Source organism: Bos indicus x Bos taurus, chromosome 8, assembly GCF_003369695.1.
Source record: "Bos indicus x Bos taurus breed Angus x Brahman F1 hybrid chromosome 8, Bos_hybrid_MaternalHap_v2.0, whole genome shotgun sequence".
Taxonomy (NCBI): Eukaryota; Metazoa; Chordata; class Mammalia; order Artiodactyla; family Bovidae; genus Bos; species Bos indicus x Bos taurus.
In genome coordinates this window covers 110,200,808-110,220,661 of record NC_040083.1, presented here as the reverse complement: position 1 = coordinate 110,220,661, position 19,854 = coordinate 110,200,808, and the positions used below count along the sequence as shown (strand labels likewise).

The window sequence follows — 19,854 nt, the reverse complement described above, 5'->3', positions numbered from 1 at the left end:
TGCTAAGTCGCTTCAGTCGTGTCCACCTGTGTGTGACCCCAGGCTCCTCTGTCCACAGGGTTCTCCAGGCAAGAATACTGGAGTGGGTTGCCATTTCCTTCTCCAAGTTAATAAATACTAGGTAGCTAAAACTTTTAAATGTGATCCCACCATCCAGATTACGAAAAATGTTTCCTGCTTGCAGACAAGATGAACATTTTGTTAAATTCCTTATTTATTATTTCTCTTTAATACTGAGCATTCTAAAAGGTCAGTCACTGCTGTGATCACTGGAGTCATGACAGTTCCATAGAATGTGATTTTTAGAAACCCATTAATTATAAAAATGAAACAAGACTTCTGAGTTACAATTCAATTTTATGTCCTCTCTTTTCTAGACAGAAGGTTTTATTTTGAAGAGAATCACGTTACACCAATTTAAATTTCTTAAAATGAGATCTCAATTCAGTGTAGTACATCAGATCAATAAAACACTTTGCACCTTGCTGAGTACAATTAAAGATCCAGAGAAACTACATAAAAACACAAGGAAGGAGGGACATTTTCTGTAACGCAGTTGGAGGTAGTTTTAAAAAAACACACTTTGAAGAAAAAGAAATCCTAATCTTCATAAGACATGGCATTATTTTTTATGGTACCCATGTGAAAGCGTTTAAAGCTGTCAAGATACGTCAGAAGTTTGCGGGAAACAAGCCCATAATAGGTTTCAAGCAGCGTACATTCTTTTCCACTGTTAATTTCCTTCCATGCCCGGGGCATTTCAGCATCTGTGGTTTCTGAGGATGTGAAAATGAACTTATAGCAACATCTGTTGTATCTGATGTGCCTTTTCCCAGAAAACCTTGAACTGTGGATGGGTATAAGGCCAATGGACTTAGCACAAATTCCTATGAACACATCAGCAGGCGCTATAATGGGTACTTCTTTGAAAACTACATACATCATCCGAGCCGCATCTTGGGACATAACAAAGGCCTCCCTGCTGCAGTAATCTGGGTAGTATTTTTCTGGGTACTGACTGAAAGGGACAAATTCTTGGCTATTAGGGTCTCTGTTGGGCGTATCCTGATGGATAACTCTTCCAACATAGATATCTTCAACGTGTTCTTTCAGATTGAGAAGATAGTCCACCAAGCTTGGTATATTGACAAACATCTCTTCATCAACCTTCAGGACAAACAGGGCATTTGGGCAGAAAGCCACAGCCCACTGCGTCATGGCAATAATCTTCAGAGTCTGGTTCTCAACACTGTCCAAGAGGATGCCTCCAATTATGTCATTATTCTTTTGGGGCTCTTTGTCTATCTCTTGCTGAGTGGTTACCAAAACAGGCATTCCCAAAGCAAATAGTGTGAGAATGGGGTGCCCTCCGACACTGGTCACGTTACCCCAGGTTTTCCTGATGAGATCCCGCCTTGTTCCATTTTCTGGGCTACTGAATATAAGAGAGAGCAAAAATACACTCTTTCCTTTACACACCTCTGACTGGCTCAGGATATAGTATTTGGGAAGATTGCTTCTCAAGGGCTCCATGTTCAATTTTCTTGCCTTATACTTAATTTCAAGAATTTTCATATCTACATAAGGCAAAGCATGCAGAAAATATTCTTCCACAAAATCAGCCCCAAAAAGCAAGGCATGAAACAGAATAACATTAAACAGGATGAAACACCACTGGTGAGTCCGAAGTCTGCAGAAAGTCACCTAAATGGAAGAACACATTCATTCGTTCAAGCTCCATCCCCATTTCTGTGTGTACACTCCCGGAACACTGTGTGTACACCTGAAAGTACGTAACAGTACACTATTTTAAGTGTTTATTACTAGCGTTTCTGTTACCTCTCTCACTAGATCTTGGTCCCCTGGACATCATGCCTCTCTCTTCTCCAGTACTACTCATACCCGTATTTAGCACAAAGTGGAAACGGAACAAAATGCTGGCTGTTTTCTTGCTTGGATGAAACCCTACTCACTATACTCAAGGCACCTGTGTTAGACACTGGGGAAACAGGAATCAGACGTAGACACGTGAATATCAAGTAACAGTTGGTGTCATTAGGCTAAAAACTTTCGGGAAATACACGACCAGTGTATTCCAGAACCAGTGTGCTTGGGTCAGTTTCTTCTCTGATTCCAAAGGTCCAGGCTATTTGACAGTGGAGTAGCGGCTTTTGTTGACCACTGCCAATGGCTATGTTCAGACATTTACATTCTTCTAGTAAGAGTTTTCAATTGAATACTGAATTCTGACATTATCTGTTTTGACAGTGTCCCCTAATGTCTTTTTCAATATGGGCAGATTCCTGCTATCTGCGCAGAACCTTTTCCGAGATCTAGGACATACCTGATGCCAAGCTTATTCCATCTCATTAAAGGAGATGGAAACTTTCCATCTGGAAGAACATATACAATATAGTATTGCAATATAACAGAGCCAGAGACATTAGAAGAATTTAGTCTCTGTTCATCAGAGCTTCAATCAATAAAGACTCCCATAGTGACACTTAACGTCTTACTGAGCACTGGCTGTGAGCCAGGCCCTGTGCTACACACTTTACATGCCTTAACTCTTTCAGTCTTGCTAATATCCCTTTCAGATAGGTTATCTTCAGACTTAAACTGAGCATCCATGTGGTTAAGGCATTTGCTCAAGATCATTCAGCGAGTAAGAAGAGGGTGAGATAGGGCCATGATATGAACTCAGACCTGTCAGTTTCAAAGCTCACTCTTAACCACTAGAAACTCCCGAAGTCCATCTTTTACTTCCCTATGTCTTTTTAATAAGAAAAAAACAACGAAGCAAAACAAATTGCCACAATTATAATCTGAACTCCTTTCCATTTTTTTTCAGTTCATCTGATGATTTACACAAAGAAGAAACTTCAGCCTACTCAAAAGCTTATTCTAGTAGATATAAAATGCTACAGAGATTATAAGAAACTTACCTGCATGTTGTCTGTGAACAATTTGGGGGCTTCGGAAATTATTGAGCCCAGATGCCAAAGTGTGTCCAAATGTATCTCAGGATCACTCAGTCTAACGGCAGTTGAAGTACAGTACCTCGTGCCTGAGACTTTCAGGATAAGGTTTCTTATCAATCAACCTGAGCTTTTGTCCCAGAATACCTTCTATCTAGCTCTATAGGAGAGCAAGCGCTGATCATGTTACAGCTACAGTGAATCCAGAACAAAGAATAGAAAGCAAACCTCTTCAAATGCCTCCAACCTTGTGTGCCTCTTGAAGCTGACCCCTTGTTTTTATATGGAGTTCCTGGTGAAGTATGTGTGGGAGTTGAAAGAACAGTTCACACATACGTCTCCATAGCATCATCACACAGGGAATGTATCTCAAGACACTAAACAGAGTAGTTTCTGCTCCCTGGTACATGCGCGTGCAGGAGATGTGTTAAACATCAGTGGGTCCTTGTCACCCCTGGGGGTGCATTTCTTCATCGGTGGGTCCTTGTCACCCCTGGGGGTGCATTTCTTCATCGGTGGGTCCTTGTCACCCCTGGGGGTGCATTTCTTCATCGGTGGGTCCTTGTCACCCCTGGGGGTGCATTTCTTCATCGGTGGGTCCTTGTCACCCCTGGGGGTGCATTTCTTCATCGGTGGATCCTTGTCACCCCTCGGGGTGCATTTCTTCATCGGTGGATCCCTGTCACCCCTGGGGGTACCTTTCTTCATCAGTGGATCCCTGTCATCCCTGGGGATGCCTTTCTTCATCGGTGGGTCCTTGTCATCCCTGGGGGTGCCTTTCTTCATCAGTGGGTCCTCGTCACCCCTGGGGGATGCATTTCTTCATCAGTGGGTCCTTGTCATCCCTGGGGGTGCCTTTCTTCATCAGTGGGTCCTCGTCACCCCTGGGGGATGCATTTCTTCATCAGTGGGTCCTTGTCATCCCTGGGGGTACCTTTTTTCATCAGTGGGTCCTCGTCACCCCTGGGGGATGCATTTCTTCATCAGTGGATCCTTGTCACCCCTGAGGGTGCATTTCTTCATCAGTGGATCCTTGTCACCCCTGGGGATGCATTTCTTCATCAGTGGATCCTTGTCACCCCTGAGGGTGCATTTCTTCATCAGTGGATCCTTGTCACCCCTGGGGGTGTATTTCTTCATCAGTGGATCCTTGTCATCCCTGGTGGGTACCTTTCTTCATCAGTGGGTCCTTGTCATCCCTGGTGGGTGCATTTCTTCTACCCAAAGAAACTTATGGTGTAGTTTGATACATGTCTCATCAGGAAGGATTTTGAATTCCTAGTGTAGGCCATGTAAGATTGTTCTTAAATCAGTTATGTCATCCATCTACCTCTCTCAGGCAACTTTATCTCAAAATAGAAAACAACCTGTAATCCATTTTAGCCTAAACTGGAAAAACTAAGCATTTGATGTTTGCAATATTTCTATTGTCACTATGTGTAGAAATTACTCCAAATACCATTTGATCAGCAAGTGTATTAAAGAAACAACATCCAGCATATTTTTATGTTCCTGTCACAAACAGTTGCACTGAACCTTCTGTTCCTATGCCAGGCTATGTTTCATGTTTCTCTTTTTGCATGTTGATCTTCCTGCCTGCCATTCATAGCAGTTTTTGTAGTTATTTGCCTAGGAATAATTCATTGCATTTTTTAAAAAATTCATTGCCATTTTAAAGCTGGCTGTTTTCTCAACAATCGTGGATTCTTGGAGATTTTTTACAAAGTGGGGAATATATATCCTAAAAAAATTCAAATGAGAATTTTTTTACTTATACAAAATTGAATGATTACATGGGTCTTGGATTTCATTAAATACAAATTCCATTTTGCAATTTTCATTTTTTAATGAGCCGTAAATTTTGCTCCAGGATATCCTCTGGACTTAAACTGAGACAGTTTGGTTACATTGTCCATGAGAGGTTCATACAATATTATCTCTGGGCCAGCTCCGTCTAGAATTTTCAGTTTGATTCAGCAAACTCTTAGGGTATTAGGGTTGAGATCATTTGCTGCAAATAGAAGTGCCTGGTTTTCTTGATTACCTTAGCACTGCCTTCTCTTTCATAAAGCTCACCCAAGCTGACATGTCAACTCATGTCTTCCTAAATTTTCCTGTAATATTATCATCAGTCACCCGCTGCCTTAGAAGTTCTGTGTTCCTGTTGTCTACCAAACGAAACCAACTCTCTTAAGACCTGACTTTCTGAATTCCATACTTAGTTTCCACCACCACAAAGAATCAACTTTTTATTTCCCACGTGTTCAGTGCCCTAGATGTACTCCGGACGCATGGAGCCTTCGCTCTGCTCTACCACTAACTGCACGTACGACTGTCTGTCATATGAGTGGTTGTTCTTTGGACGCGTCTCTTACATTCCCCCTCTCCTCGTAAAGCGAGCATGAGAAAAAGTGTCGCACAGTCGGTGCAAGATCAGATTGGGTGACGGACATAACTTCACTGGACAATTTGTTTATAACGCCTGGAAGTAAACTTCGGGCCCGGTGCCACAGGTCTAAGGCGTCCGGCGCGTGCTCCGTTTCCCTCTACGATCCTCTGCCCTCACACTTCCGCTTCAAGGCGGGGCCGGAAGTGCAGCCGCGTCCGCTGGGCGCCGCGGGTGGAGGGACGCGCGGAGATGACGCAGGCAGCACCGGAAGCCGCTCCCCTGTGAGGCTGCGGACCCGGAGCGGCGGCCGCAGGTCCAGGTCTGTGTACTAGGCGGGGCCGGGTCGCGGAGGGGGTTGTTTGGCGCCCGCGCCTCTGCTGACCCGCCGCGCCTCGGGCTGTTTGCCTTTCTCTCGCTGCAGGCGCCATGGCTGCGGAGCGGACCCGGCCGCTGCGAGGCTCTGGCGGCCCGAGCGCGCCTAGTTGGTGTGAGCCCGGCGCGAGGTCCCGGGCCCCGGGGCGCTCGCTCAGGTCAGTGCCGCGCGGAACACGGCTCCGGGAGTAGGGGACCTGGGAGCGGCGAACGGGTTGAAGGGATCTGGAGTTGATTTAGAGATGGGAGCATTGAGTGATTGCCTCCTGGAGCCTCAGTTTCCTTAGCTGCGAAATGAGTTAACCATGATGTCCCAGGGCTGTCAATGAGTTTGAAGGATGAAGCAGTGTGGAGAGGCGGTTTATGAAGTACAAAACGCTGTACTAATGTGCGGGACTGCGCCATAATTGTGGGTATGCCATGGAAACAGGTGTGTATGTGGAGAGCTGCTTGCAATAAAGATAGCAAGGTTAATGTTAAATAATGGTGGTAACCAGCATTCTTGTAGGCTTCCACTGTGCGGATACTATGCTAAACGTTTTATGTGCATTAGCCCGTTTATTCCTTGTAAAAACACGTGGAGATAATGCTGTTAGTGGTTACCTTTTACCAGTGAGGAAGTTGGGTTGAGATAGGTGAAGTGATTCGCCCAGGGTCACCCAGCAACAAGTGGGGTTGCAAAGCCCTGTTTTAGAAACCCTATTTGTATTCCTTCAAAGCTTTTAAAAATTCATCTTAAAACTGAAGGTGTATATAAACAGATCAGATATTCATACGGTCTTAAATTCATAAAGAGACCTTCACTCCTATTCCTCAACCCTCCAGTATTCTCTGGAAACAACCAGTATTAACCAGCTTCTTGAGTATTCAAAAGATATTTTATGTATATGTAAGTTTATTTAGATAAGCTCAGAGCCTCTGTTCTCTTTAACCCTGGTTGTGCTTGATAAGAAAAGAGAGGGAGGATGAAGCCTCCCTCCCAAAGATAGCAAATGTCTTGTTTTCTCTCTTGATTAGGCCAGGTCCTGAGAGAGGAGAGGTAAACTGCATTCATCATGTTCAGTCAGGAGTGTTCTATCTTTAGTAAGACCTGGAAGTATAAGTTTTGTTTTGCTACTTTGAGAAGGGTTGGGGCTGGGCAAGATATGCCTGCTCCTTCCTGTGAGACCCAGGGAAAGTCACTCCACTTTGGGGGCCGTAAATTTCTTCATTTATTAAGGGCAGTTCTCATACCTTCCACGAGGTCATGAAAATCACATGAGGTAACATCTATGAGTAGTACTCTGGTGTTTCAAACCAGTGCAAAGGTGAGAGTTACCTGAGGGAACGTAGGGACTTAATAGCAGAACCAGAGACTAAACCCACGTCTCCTGTCTCCCAGTTTAGGAATCTTTTCACATCCATCTGTTTCGGCGCTTTGTGATTGTTAATACTGAGGGCCAAAGGGCACGTTTTATGTTTAGTCTGAAGTTGGGGTTTGTGGGGGAAGGATGGGACACCATGGAGTGTGGAGAGGGTGGAAAGAGAATGCCTCTCCTGGGAAATCAGCCTCATGTCAGTAACTGCCCTTAATTATAAAATTAAATTCCCAGTAAGTTTGAGCACTTAAGGTTTTTCTTTTTTTCCTGTATATTTTAATCCATTTTAAGAAAAATGGGGGTGGGGGATGGGGGAACAGACCAAAAAGAGAAACTGGTAATGTGCTGGGGTTGAAGGGGATGTTACTGGAGCTTTCCTGCCAGGTACTCATAGTGATAAAACTAACAAAAAGTGCCATTTGAGTTACCCTACTGGGCTGTGTTCTAAGCTTGTCCCTACTGTTTGTGATTCATGCAGTGCCCAAGATGAGCTGGCTTCCATTTTACAGATGACAGAACTGAAGCTCAGAAGTTAGTTGAGTATGTCCATAATCACATAGGAAGTGGCTGAATCTGCGGAAGATTTGATTGACTTCAAAGCATTTTCCTTTACCTCAATCCGCCTCTATAGTTAGCTGTCCTTGACTATTCCCAGTAATGGGAAGCTCACCACCCTGGAGGCAGCTGTTCCATTATTGGAAAACTCTGATGTTTTAAAAACTCCTCCTTCAGTTGAATTGAAATCTCACTTCCTGAAGTATTCCCTGTGGGGCCTTGTGCTGCCAGTACGTGATATTCCTAGAGGCTCTCTAAGAGTTCAGTTTAGACCTATGACCTTAAGAAAGTTCTCTCCAGAGTCAGTTCATTTTTTAGAGAAACAAAAGCTGATTTAAAAAGAAAAAAAATAGTGCATTCTGCAAAGCTAATGGGTCCTACTTTATTTTTAAAAGATGCCTTTTTCATGAGAGTGAGAGATGAAGAACTGGATAAGACCTTCCCATAAAGGGTTCAGTAGCTTAAAGGGCAGTCTTTAAGAGTTGGAAGAAAAATTCTTGTTAGGAGAATGTGTAAATCTCAGAAATGCCTGGGTTTTTAAAGGTGCTCAATGGCAAACTCATCCCATAATCTCTGTGGTGTCATGGGTTCATTGATTGGGTGTGCTCTACAATGTCTCTTAGTTATTGGTAATGATACTGTTTTCATGGGTATTATAAATTTGCCTTGTGTCCATTTAAGTAACAGTTCATTGTACACAAATGTCAGTATTCCTAAGATGTGTATGTGGCACACTTGATGTGTGTGGCCGGGCAGATGTGATAGAAGAAGCCCCTCCCCCAACTTCTTCACGGTAAAACATGATTCCTGGGCACGTGTTTTGGTTATATTTTTAATTGGCCAGGATTAATTAGCTGTTGGCAACATTTTGTGACTGTTCACAGAAACTTTTTTCTTGTCTTGCTGTGAATGATTTTTTTAAAGTAAAACTTTTCCAGAAATATTACAGATAAAAGGTTGTTAGGATTCAGAAAAAGGAGGCTTGTTAATCTTGTTGGTGGCTTTTTTTTTTTTGCTGTGCCAAGCAACTTGTGGGACCTTAGTTCCCTGACCAGGGATCAAACCCAGGCCCTCTGGCAGTGAACATGCAGAGTCCTAACCATTGGGCAACCAAGAAATTCCCAGGACACTGTTATCTTGTGTTAAGTTCATATAACTTGCCATGAACTCATTAGTTTTTGGCAGCCAAGTAAATCCTTAAATTAATGAATCCTACCTAGCCCAAACCCTGCTGCTGCTGCTGCTAAGTCGCTTCAGTCGTGTCTGACTCTGTGCGACCCCATAGACGGCAGCCCACCGGGCTCCCCTGTCCGTGGACCCTGAGACTTATTAAAATAAGTCCATTCACTATTCGATAACATTAGACACCAGATGATGTGATTAGAAGTGGTTTGTTTGCTTTAACTGCTTTTTGTCTGATAACAAATGTTCCTGCCACATTTGATGTTGGGAAATTAATGAAAATGATCTTTACATACCTTAATATTAATGAAGTTGGACAGTGAGATCTGACTATTTGTGTAAACCTGGTAAATGATCATGGCATCTCGTCCCATCACTTCATGGCAAATAGATGGGGAAGCAATGGAAACAGTGATGTTATTTCCTCGGGCTCCAAAATCACTGCAGATAGTGACTGCAGCCATGAAATTAAAAGACACTTGCTCCTTGGAAGAAAAGCTACGACAAACCTAAACAGCATGTTAAAAAGCAGAGACGTTACTTTGCTGACAAAGGTCCATCTAGTCAAAGCTTTGGTTTTTCCAGTAGTCATGTATGGATGTGAGAGTTGGACCATAAAGAAAACTGAGCGCTGAAGAATTCATACTTTTGAACTGTGGTGTTGGAAAAGGCTCTTAAGAGTCTCTTGGACTGCAGGGAGTTCCAGCCAGTCAATCCTAAAGGACATCAGTACTGAATATTCATTGGAAGGACTGATGCTGAAGCTGAAGCTCCAGTCCTTTGGCCACCTGAAGTGAAGAACTGACTCACTGGAAAAGACCCTGATGCTGGGAAAGATTGAAAGCAGGAGGAGAAGGGGACGACAGAGGATGAGATGGTTGGATGGCTTCATCAACTCAATGGACATGAGATCGAGCAAGCTCCGGGAGTTGGTGATGGACAGGGAAGCCTGGTGTGCTTCTGTCCATGGGGTTGCAAAGAGTCCGACACAACTAAGTGACTGAACTGATAAATGAATTTATTTTCCTCTTTCATGTTAATTTGGACATTAGGTTTTTAAATTAGTATGACAGTATGATGGGAAACTGGTCAGATTACAAGGAAAGTTTGTTTTTTTTTTAATCATTGAAATGTTCCAACACGTGAAAATCTAATTTTAAAAAAAGCCCCATGTACTTACTGCCCAGCACTAGTATCTATCAACATGGCTGATCTTGGGAAAGATGGTTTTCACAGATTTGCTTTACTTTTTCTTCTCTTCCCATTAGTTTAGTCCCCATTGTTAAGAGTGGGTAGACACTTGACATAATGTGGATTGATGGATACTTTTATTTTTGGGGGGGAGGGGGGGTTCCAGTTAGCTTTAAAGGGGGAGATGGTATAATCTGATGGACTCAGTGTTCCCAGATCTTATCACCAGGTTGTGATTCTCCTGATGGTAGCTGGCTTCATAAGAGACAACTTGGTGTGTCTGGAAGAGTCCTGATCTTGAGAGCACTGGCTTTCGGTCTGTTCTGTTGCTATTTTAATAGCACTGTTGGCTGTAGGCAAATCACTTACCTTCTCTGACCTGCAGCTTCCTCATGTGCTAAGTGAAAGAAATGGTACCTTTCTTTGTGCGTCTTGTAAGCATCAAGATGACTAATTTGTCTTATTTGTGCACACCTCCAGGACCCTCATGGCTCTTGGGGACACATGAGGTTAAGAGATGTCACCAGCTCATATTAACCTTGTTAAAACAGACCATGTAAGGCCAGATAAGGCTTTTGGTAATTCATGTTCTAACAGGCAATGCCATAAAGGAAGTGGAAGAACCAGAACACCTGAGCCATATAACTTATTGCATCTGCTTATTTTTCTTCCCCAAACCTTTTTGCCTAAGCATCTATTGCAAAAGCTAGTAGTCAGTTCTGTGATTCCTATAACAGGTCAGGTTATACCTAGCCTGGTAACTGATGTCTCAAGTTGCTGGCCTAGAGACTGACTTTCTGGGGGTCACATCCTTGTGCTTATTTTTGTGATTTTCGTGCCCAAATAGAGTGTATTTAAGAAAATGGTGTCATGCTGATTTTGATGGGGTTCTATTATACAGAATACACTGTTTCACAAAGAATGGATACTTTGTAAATCTTCTACTGTGAAGATGCGTAGCTCGTGCTAGACTTCAGGAGGATTGAGGCACACACCAGAAGTACTTTCACTGAGTTATGTCTTGGAGGTCATGATTTGTTAAAGTATGTTTTCTCAAATGTTTTCTTCTGTGCCATGGAAATTATTTCCGATAAATACAATGTATTAACTGTAAAGTTGTAATGTAACTAAGCTCTAAAGTTGTAACAGTTTTTTGCACTAATTTTTAATACTTCATTTGTTAGCAGTCTTGCTTGAACCGTCTTTTTGAGCAGAACTAATACAATATTTTGATGTGCCACAGGTAAATTTTTCCATAACCTTATGGAGAGAAAGGACTTTGAGACATGGCTTGATAACATTTCTGTTACATTTCTTTCTCTGACGGACTTGCAGAAAAATGAAACTCTGGATCACCTGATTAGTCTGAGTGGGGCAGTCCAGCTCAGACACCTCTCCAATAACCTGGAGACTCTGCTCAAGCGGGACTTCCTCAAACTCCTTCCCCTGGAGCTCAGTTTTTATTTGTTAAAATGGCTCGACCCTCAGACGCTACTCACATGCTGCCTCGTCTCTAAACAGTGGAATAAGGTGATAAGTGCCTGCACGGAGGTGTGGCAGACCGCCTGTAAAAGTCTGGGCTGGCAGATAGATGATTCTGTTCAGGACGCTTTGCACTGGAAGAAGGTTTATTTGAAGGCTATTCTGAGAATGAAGCAACTGGAGGACCATGAAGCCTTTGAGACCTCATCTTTAATTGGACACAGTGCCAGAGTGTATGCACTTTACTACAAAGATGGACTTCTGTGTACAGGTAAGAGAGCCTGACTATTTTTTTTTTTTCTTTTTAATTTTTGCGTTTCGTGGAGTGTAATCTTACAGACAGAACAAAATACTCCTCAGGCTTGAGAACGGCAGTCGTTAATTATCTGAGATATCTATGATGGCATAGATAGATGCTCCATCCCTGACTGGTTCCTCCTCTCCCCACCACCACCCCTTTATCCTTTTTCACTCTGAGAAGACAATTATTTTTATAAAATTTTATGAGAAGAAAGCTCCAGACATTCTTATAAATGTGATATGAGTCTGAAAGCTCTGACTACGTTTTTCTATGCTTTTTTTCCATATACGGTCCTTCATGTTGGTTAAAAATTTATTTTTTTTTTTCTTATTAACAGTAATTTTGGGGGAAAAAAAGCTGTATAAAAATTGCTGTGTGGTCCTAGCAAATAATTCATTTTGAAAGAATTATGAAACCTCTCTGTGTTTGTTTCCTTGTATTTAAAATATACAAAGGGAGCTATTTCTCTTGCTCTAAGATCCTGTGGTTCTGAGAAGAATTTAGAAGAGTTTGGGCATGGGAATGAAAATAGTTGGGTATTTTAAAACTCAGCAAGCAGGGCTTCCCTGGTTGCTCAGTGGTAGAGTTCGCCTGCCAGTGCAGGAGATGTGGGTTTGATATCTGAGTCGAGAAGATCCCCTGGATAAGGAAATGGCACCCACTTCAGTATTCTTGCCTGGGAAATCCCATGAACAGAGGAGCCTGGCGGACTATGGTCCGTTGGGTCGTGAAAGAGTCAGACACGACTTAGCGACTAAACAACAAGAACAACAAGTAGTTAAGTAACTTTTTATTATAAATGTAATGATTAAAGTTAGAATTATGTGCATCTTCCAATTATAATGGGCGTGTGTTTCTGCATATGATGATATAGTTAGTGCCCGTGCGTCAGGCAGTACATGTTGATAGCTGTCGTATGCAATGACTAAGCAGAGTTTAGAATGGCTCGAGGTCCCAGATCACCTTGTCAGTGATCACAGTGCTATTCACTCCCATCATATATGATATACAGTACTGGGCTTCCCAGTGGTGCAGTGGTAAAGAAGCCGCCTGCCAGTGCAGGAGACACAAATTGATCCCTGGGTCAGGAAGATTCCCCGCAGTGGGAAGTGGCAACCCACTCCAGTATTCCGGCCTGGAAAATCCCATGGACAGAGGAGCCTGACGGGCTGCTGTCTGTGGGATCACAAAGAATCAGAACCAACTCAGCAGCTGAGCGCAGCACCACAGCACAGGGACATTCGTGTGCTTCCTCCATAGTGATTTCTGACAGACACTGGAGTGTTAGCCACACCACACGGCTGTCATGTGCTGTTTCTTTGTGTAAATGTGTCATCACTTAGCCATTTCCATACTCGTGCGTACTCAGGTTGTTTCTGTTCTTATGGATAGTTTTGTCTGCGTTATTTTTTCCCTTTGGATTATTCATTTGAGGCAGAAGCCTCAGAGCAGAATCACCAGATCCAGAAGTGTGAGTGATTTCATAGGTCCTCTTAGTGCCCTTTGCAGATATACTGAATTGATGCTATGCCCGCAGCAAAGTCTAGGGTAAACCTGCCTCTCCCTCAGAGGCCTACCATACTCAGTTTAATATTTTCAGTAGTTAAGAGAGAAACGATTTCTGAAGACTGTTTTAAAATTGAATTTCTTTATTCATTGAGGATGTCCATTTTCTTATGTGGTGACATTCTCTGAAATGCTCAACACTTTGTCAGTTTTATAAAATAAACATTTAAGATATTTCATGGTTTTGTCATCCTGAGATTACTTCATGCTCATGTTATTTTCCCTGTCCTATTAAAAGCCTGATTATTGGAACAATATCATCTGTTCTTCTATACCTTGGTATACTTTGCCACCTGTGGTGATGACTTTTCAATATTCTTTTTGCCTCATAATCACTGGCAGGTTTTTTTTTTTTTAAGATGCCATATTGCCTTTGAATTTGGCACTTACTCACACTTGGATCAATACTGGCAGTTGACTCATTTTCAGAACTAGCTCCAGCTTTTTTTTTTTTAATGTCTTGTTAAAGTTCACTTTTGAAATGCAATAAAACCTTAGTTACTTGGCCCAGAAGTGAATGGAATACGTTCACTGAATTCCCTAATTACCTGGGCAGTTAATATCTACAAATGACTGTGGACACAACCCCACATTTTAAGATTATTCTCCGGGTGAGTCTATATGCTGTCTTATTTTTAGTATGATTAAATTCACGGGCTTTGCTTATGGAAAAGTGTGCTGTTGAAAATGATTCAAAGCATTTGTTTGAAGCAGCATTCCTGAGACTGTTACTAGCAAGAAATATTTGTTAATAGAATTAAATGTGTTTGTATCACCTTGTCACTTAAGAGCTTGTCTTTTCACCGTTGTTGAATTGGGAAATTCTGAATTTGGCAGTAAACTTAGTGACTCAGATCAGCCCTTAAGCAAGCAGTGGAACAGGATTACCAAAAGGGTTAATAATGCTAACATTAGCACAGTACAGATTGTGTGATTGTATGAGATTGTATGTCTGTTCAGACTTTCAGAAATTCTGCTCATCTCTGAAATGGGAAGAAAGGAATGTATTGTGCTTTGTGCTGTTCGTAGATATTTATTTCTAAAATGCCTACTGTGTGACAGGCAGCGTAAGCATGCGAGCAGAATTAGAATTGTTCTTTCCTCAAAGAATGTACACGCTGTGGTCAGGAAGGTAACCTGATTGAGCAAAAGTCTGTGTGTGAACTGTGGCTAATAGAAAACGCTGCCACGGGGAGTTGCTGCTCTGCTGCAGTAGATAATTCCTGTGTGGAATTCAGACTCAGAATTGTCAGGTCTGACTTTTCAGGAGAAGCCCCAAGCCTAGGTTTTTGTGAAATAGCCTCATTTTTTAAAAAGTATTAATTTTCTAAGTATTATTCTAATTTTAAAAATATTGTGGTTAGATCATATTCAACCTATAAATGGCTATATTGTGACCTCTGACTTGCAGGCAAACGAGAAAAACAAGAGCTATAAAGGAGGTGTGATCAGATGCTGTATTTAACTAGTTTTGTTGTGGTGAATATTTCAGATTATATACAGATGTCAAATTGTTACATTATACACCTAGAATTAGTACATTGTTGTCTGTCAGTTATATCTTAATTAAAAGAGAGACCAACCCCAAAAATGATGTAGTTGAATTGTATGAGGAAAATAAAGTTATGTAGTTTTTCAAAAGAAGGAATGGTTTCTTCATTTGAGAAAGTAGAGTAGTGTTTATGTTGGGTCTTGAAGAATGTACACATTTTGGAGATGTGAGATGCAGTCAGGGTTTCCCAACAGGAAGAGAAGCATTCTAAAGGCCTGGAGAGGTCCAAGCATGGAGGAGGAAATACCGAAGTCTTAGAACATAAACGGGGACTCTAAGACTCTTAGAATATGATCTGAAGAACTAGGTTTGGGCTGGAATGCTGTGAACATGTATTTGGACAGTTTCCTGTGAACTCTGAATGATTTGTGAGCAGAAAGTCTGGTTCAGAGCCTTCACTTCAAAGAAACTAGTGTTTCTTGTTTCTGTCAGACTTGGGTCCTCTTCTTACAAGATTTTACAATATCCCCCTATCATGAATTAAAAGTCATGGAAGCAACTTATCTATACATACACATTTTGGAAATCAATATAATAGCCAAAGTCTGACCCAGAGGAGAAGTAAGAGAACTGTAATTTACAGTAGCGTTGAACACAGGCCCCACCGTGGCTGTTCTGGAAGGTGGTAACCAGGTGTCTGCACCTCTGTGTGCTGTCGTGAGCATGGCAGCTGTGAATGGAGAAGGTTGTATTTGTGTCACAGATACCATCCATGACTTGATCTTTTCACATGCTGAACAGCCCTTAGCAGAGTCCCCAGGAAAGAACATCTTTCCTCAGTTTATCTGATGGTTACACTCATAGAAAATTAAGCACACGGTTAACCTGCTTGTGGGCTTTGTACAACAGCAAAAATTGGGCTCAGGTAACTAAGAGTAAGCCTTACACTTAGGAATGTCCGGCAGGACCTTCGGGATGCCCTGCAGAGCACAGGCTGACTCTCTTTGTGCGCTGCAGACGCTGCAGTGTGTCCAGCGTCCCTGGGCTCTGCCGAGTGGAGGCCAGTAATGTCCTCGCTGTGACAGTGAAGCCACCCTGCCGTTTCTAAAGTGTTCCCCCAGAAGATATTAATTCTTCTGATAACTTTTAACAGACAGATCTCGAGCTTCCGAATTAAATTACTAGTCCATTGCAGTTCCGATGAGTTTAAATACAGGATACTAGGGGTAGAGATTTTTAAAAGTAGCAGTTGAATGGAAGAGCAGCTATTGAAATAGAAATGACAGGATTTGGCAGTGAATTGGGTATGTGGCAAGGAATAGGGATATTTCAAAAATGACTGAAGTCTTCTAGCTGCATGTATAAATGCGAAGATAGTACTAGTAAAAGACTAGAAACTGAGGATAAATTCAAGAGGATAGATGGAGTTCCATGTGGGATGAACTGAATCTAATTGGATGTGTAAGTGGAGATTCCCGTAATACTTGGAAATGCAGGGTGAGAGCTTTCGAGAGTGCTCAGGGCTAGAGAGAATGATTTAGGAGTTAGTCACATCATAGCTGTGGCTGCAAGTAAAATTTTAAAAGGAGAGAGGAAAAAGAATGCACAGAGTGTAGGGTGGATCCTTTAAGTGTGTACCCAGAGAAAGGGGAGAGGCAGAGACAGAAGGCTAATAGGGTTTTAAAAAGGAGAATGAAAGGTGCCTGTCTTAAAGAGGCACTAGTAAATGTTTATTCAGTTGGTTAACAGAGTCAAATGACTGGGGTGGTTGGAGAGCTGAGATCTGATTCTGCCAGTAAATATTTAAACTTCGCTTGATAAGATACCTTACTCTATTTGCGTTGCAGCTCATTTTTCTGCTTACCTTTGTTACGTTACCCATGTCTGTAATTTTTACGTCAAAGATTGTTTTCACCCTGTTTTCTGAATTGAGAGGGCTTTTTTTCCCCTTTCATGTAATGAAAAACATTACTTTCCCACTGCTTCCCAGTCACACTGAGCTGCAGTCAGCGCCCCTGTTTGAGGCAGCGCATTCTGACAAGCATTGTCAGTAATTCCTGGATAGTTTTTAGTAGAATGGGTTCAAGGAGTTCTTTATGAATCGATCCTAATGCGTGTTCACATATATTTATATAATAAATAGAGGTATTTAATAGGTACTTAAATAGTTACATTCCAGGGATTGGTAAACCACAAACCACAGGGGCCAGACCCAGCCGAGTGGAGCAATTGCCCCAGAGACTGTGGCTCAAGAAGACTAATCTATTTACTGTCCAGTCTTTTATAGAAAAAGTTTGGCTGAGCTCTGGCATAGACTGTTGATGTTTTATTTTTTTGATTGGGGAGAGAGTGCTGATCACTGTATTCATCCTTTAGATTTCAACTTGTTAATATTGAAAATTTTTTTTTAATTTTGTATTTATTCTTATTGATTTATTTTTGGTGGAGCCATGTGGCGTGCGAGGTCTTGGTTCCCTGACCAGTGATTGAACCCGTGCCGCTGGCATTGGCAGCTCGGAGTCTTAACCACTGGACCAGGGAAGTCCCAAGTTTGGGTATTTTTTAACCCATGAAACTCCTTCTTCACACAGTCCTATACCAAGGCCTGGCTTCACAGCAAATCAGAGTGAACAAATATATGTGAACACCCATTAGGGTCGATACAGTGTGGAGCCAGGCGTGCCTTCTCCTAGGGCGTGTCTGTGGAGCACCTTGATGCTGAGGAGCACAGCCGTAAGTCCAGCAGAACTTCACCTGGGGCGCTTTCTCCTTTCATCCGCTCCTCGTATCTGCGGTGGACTTTGTACTGCCCACCACTTTAGAGTTGTTACTGCTTGTTTAGCCTTTCTGTCTTCCTTGGAAGACCAAGCACCATAAGAGCAGGATCCCTGCCTGACATAAAAGTTCTCTAAATATGGGTTGAATGAATGAAGGCGACCCTGTGAAACACTGGCGGTAAATCAGAACCAAGCTCAGTTAGGACCAAACATGTTTTCTTTTCCTGCTTTAGCTTCCTAGAAATACAATCACAGAATGTTGACTCTGCCAAAAATCTGAGAGGACCTTAAAGGTTATCTGGACCTGTGCTGTCCATCACGAGCACCTGAGATACGGCTAGCTCAACTGAGATGTGAAACAGGAAGTACTTGCTGGATTTTGAAGATTTAGAATATAAACTATTTCATTAATAAATTTCTATATTTATTACATTAGTTGATAATGTGTTTTTTTGGCATACTGAGTTAAAAATTAAATTATTTCCCCTTTTTTGTACTTTTTAAAGTAAATATTAGAACAATTTACATTGTGTATGTGGCTTGTCTTATCTTTCTGTCGGATAGTATTCTTAGATCATTGGTCCTCAGTGGTTGCTAATAAGTTCGCCTGGCAAGTTCCATGATTATTGGCTCCCGCCTCAGATGTTCTGAGTTAGAATCTCTGAAGATAAGGCCTAGCCTGTATGTCTTGATAAAAGCTCTCCAGTGGATTCTGATGCCTCATATGCCATTGAGAGCCACCAGCCAAGTCTCACCTTTCATTTTATAGAAAGGAAACTGAATCCCTAATTAGTAAAATGACAACAAATAGGGGCTTCATTTCAGTATGCTCTCATAGGGATTTCCCAGGGTGAAATTTCTGCTCTTTCATAACTGATAGATATTTTTCCATTGGCTGAAACAGTGGCTCTTGATCAGTCCTTAAAGGTGGAATTGTACATGGCTTTATTTAGTCATTTAAGTTTTTTGAAAACTGATCAGTTGGTGCTTTTCCAAGATACCATGTCCTTATTACATCAATTACATTTATGTATCTTCAAAATGACTTTCTCTTTGTCAATTCTTAATATTTTTATAAAGGTAAATTGTGAAACATGAAGTAATCATTACGATTTTAAATGTGATTTCCCCAGTGGCTCAGTGGTAAAGAATCTGTCTGCAGCGCAGGAGACATGGGTTCAATCCCTGGGTCTGGAACGTCCCCCGGAGGAGGAAATGGCAACCCACTCTAGTATTCTTGCCTGGGAAATGCCATGGACAGAGGAGCCTGGTGGGCTACAGTCCATTGGGCCACAAAGAGTCAGGCATGACTTGGTTACTAAGCAGTAATGTTGTGAATTGTTACACAGTTTTCATCAGAGGCAGAAGTGAAACCTGTGTTTTATCTTGCATAATCTTAAGAGACTTTACAGGCTCTTTGCTGAATTGTTATGAGCGTCTGGGAATAGTTTATGTCTTGTTTTCTTTGAAGCTCCTTCACACGTTTCAGGATGGCTCAAGAAATTAGCAGTTAGCCTTTATAGAAGTTAACCCGTGATCGGGCCTTGTCTTTGACTTGCCTTAGAATGGACATGTTCCAGCCTACAGCTTTACTATTTCAGCGTTGTTTGTTTGTTCAGAGTTGTTGGATAATGGACAGGCAGGCAAGTGTGTACATGCAGTAACAGGTAATACCCATCATTTTAAGCTTAAGTCAGAGAGCTCATGATAGCCAGAGATGTAGGGAAATTTACAAGGGACGCACCGAGGGGTGCGCCAGTCTTAACACAGCTCTATAACCTCGAGCGTTTGGGGAAAAGGACTAAGGCTTGGAGTCCGTCCCAGGGCTGCTAGCACTGTTTTGGAGATGCAGAACAGGCTGTGTTCCTCTCTCTCTGCTTTGGTTTTCCCTAGCTATAACGTGGGAGTGCTGGAGGAGGTTAAAGTTCTCCTTTAAGGATGCGATTCTGGGGACTGATGTTACTTCTTTAGTGTTTGTCTTCTTATTAACCTCCCTGTTTTTCTCTTGAAGGGTCAGACGACTTGTCTGCAAAGCTGTGGGATGTGAGCACAGGGCAGTGTGTTTATGGCATCCAGACCCACACTTGTGCTGCGGTGAAGTTTGATGAGCAGAAGCTTGTGACAGGCTCCTTTGACAACACTGTGGCCTGCTGGGAGTGGAGCTCCGGAGCCAGGACCCAGCACTTCCGGGGGCACACGGGGGCGGGTGGG

The 19,854-nt window shown here is 42.3% G+C and overlaps 2 protein-coding genes across 5 annotated transcripts in view; one reads left to right on the top strand and one right to left on the bottom strand.

Moving 5' to 3' along the window:
• Window positions 1-337: 337 nt before the first annotated feature.
• On the bottom strand, window positions 338-5,549 carry LOC113897729 (putative UDP-GlcNAc:betaGal beta-1,3-N-acetylglucosaminyltransferase LOC100288842). Its single transcript, XM_027550666.1, has 2 exons — window positions 2,946-5,549; window positions 338-1,704 (listed from the first exon to the last, which is right to left on the bottom strand). The coding sequence occupies exons 1-2, from the start codon at window positions 2,949-2,951 to the stop codon at window positions 601-603; spliced, it is 1,110 nt and encodes a 369-aa protein (XP_027406467.1). The 5' UTR covers window positions 2,952-5,549; the 3' UTR covers window positions 338-600.
• Window positions 5,550-5,596: 47 nt separating this feature from the next.
• FBXW2 (F-box and WD repeat domain containing 2) overlaps window positions 5,597-19,854 on the top strand; it is a 31,330-nt gene continuing 17,072 nt past the window's right edge. The window contains exons 1-4 of one of the 4 annotated variants that reach the window (XM_027550663.1): window positions 5,597-5,686; window positions 5,789-5,897; window positions 11,269-11,778; window positions 19,655-19,849. In XM_027550663.1, the coding sequence (XP_027406464.1) occupies window positions 11,289-11,778; window positions 19,655-19,849 (685 nt within the window). In that variant the 5' untranslated portion in view covers window positions 5,597-5,686; window positions 5,789-5,897; window positions 11,269-11,288. The other 3 variants (XM_027550664.1, XM_027550665.1, XM_027550662.1) reach the window with 3 other exon arrangements.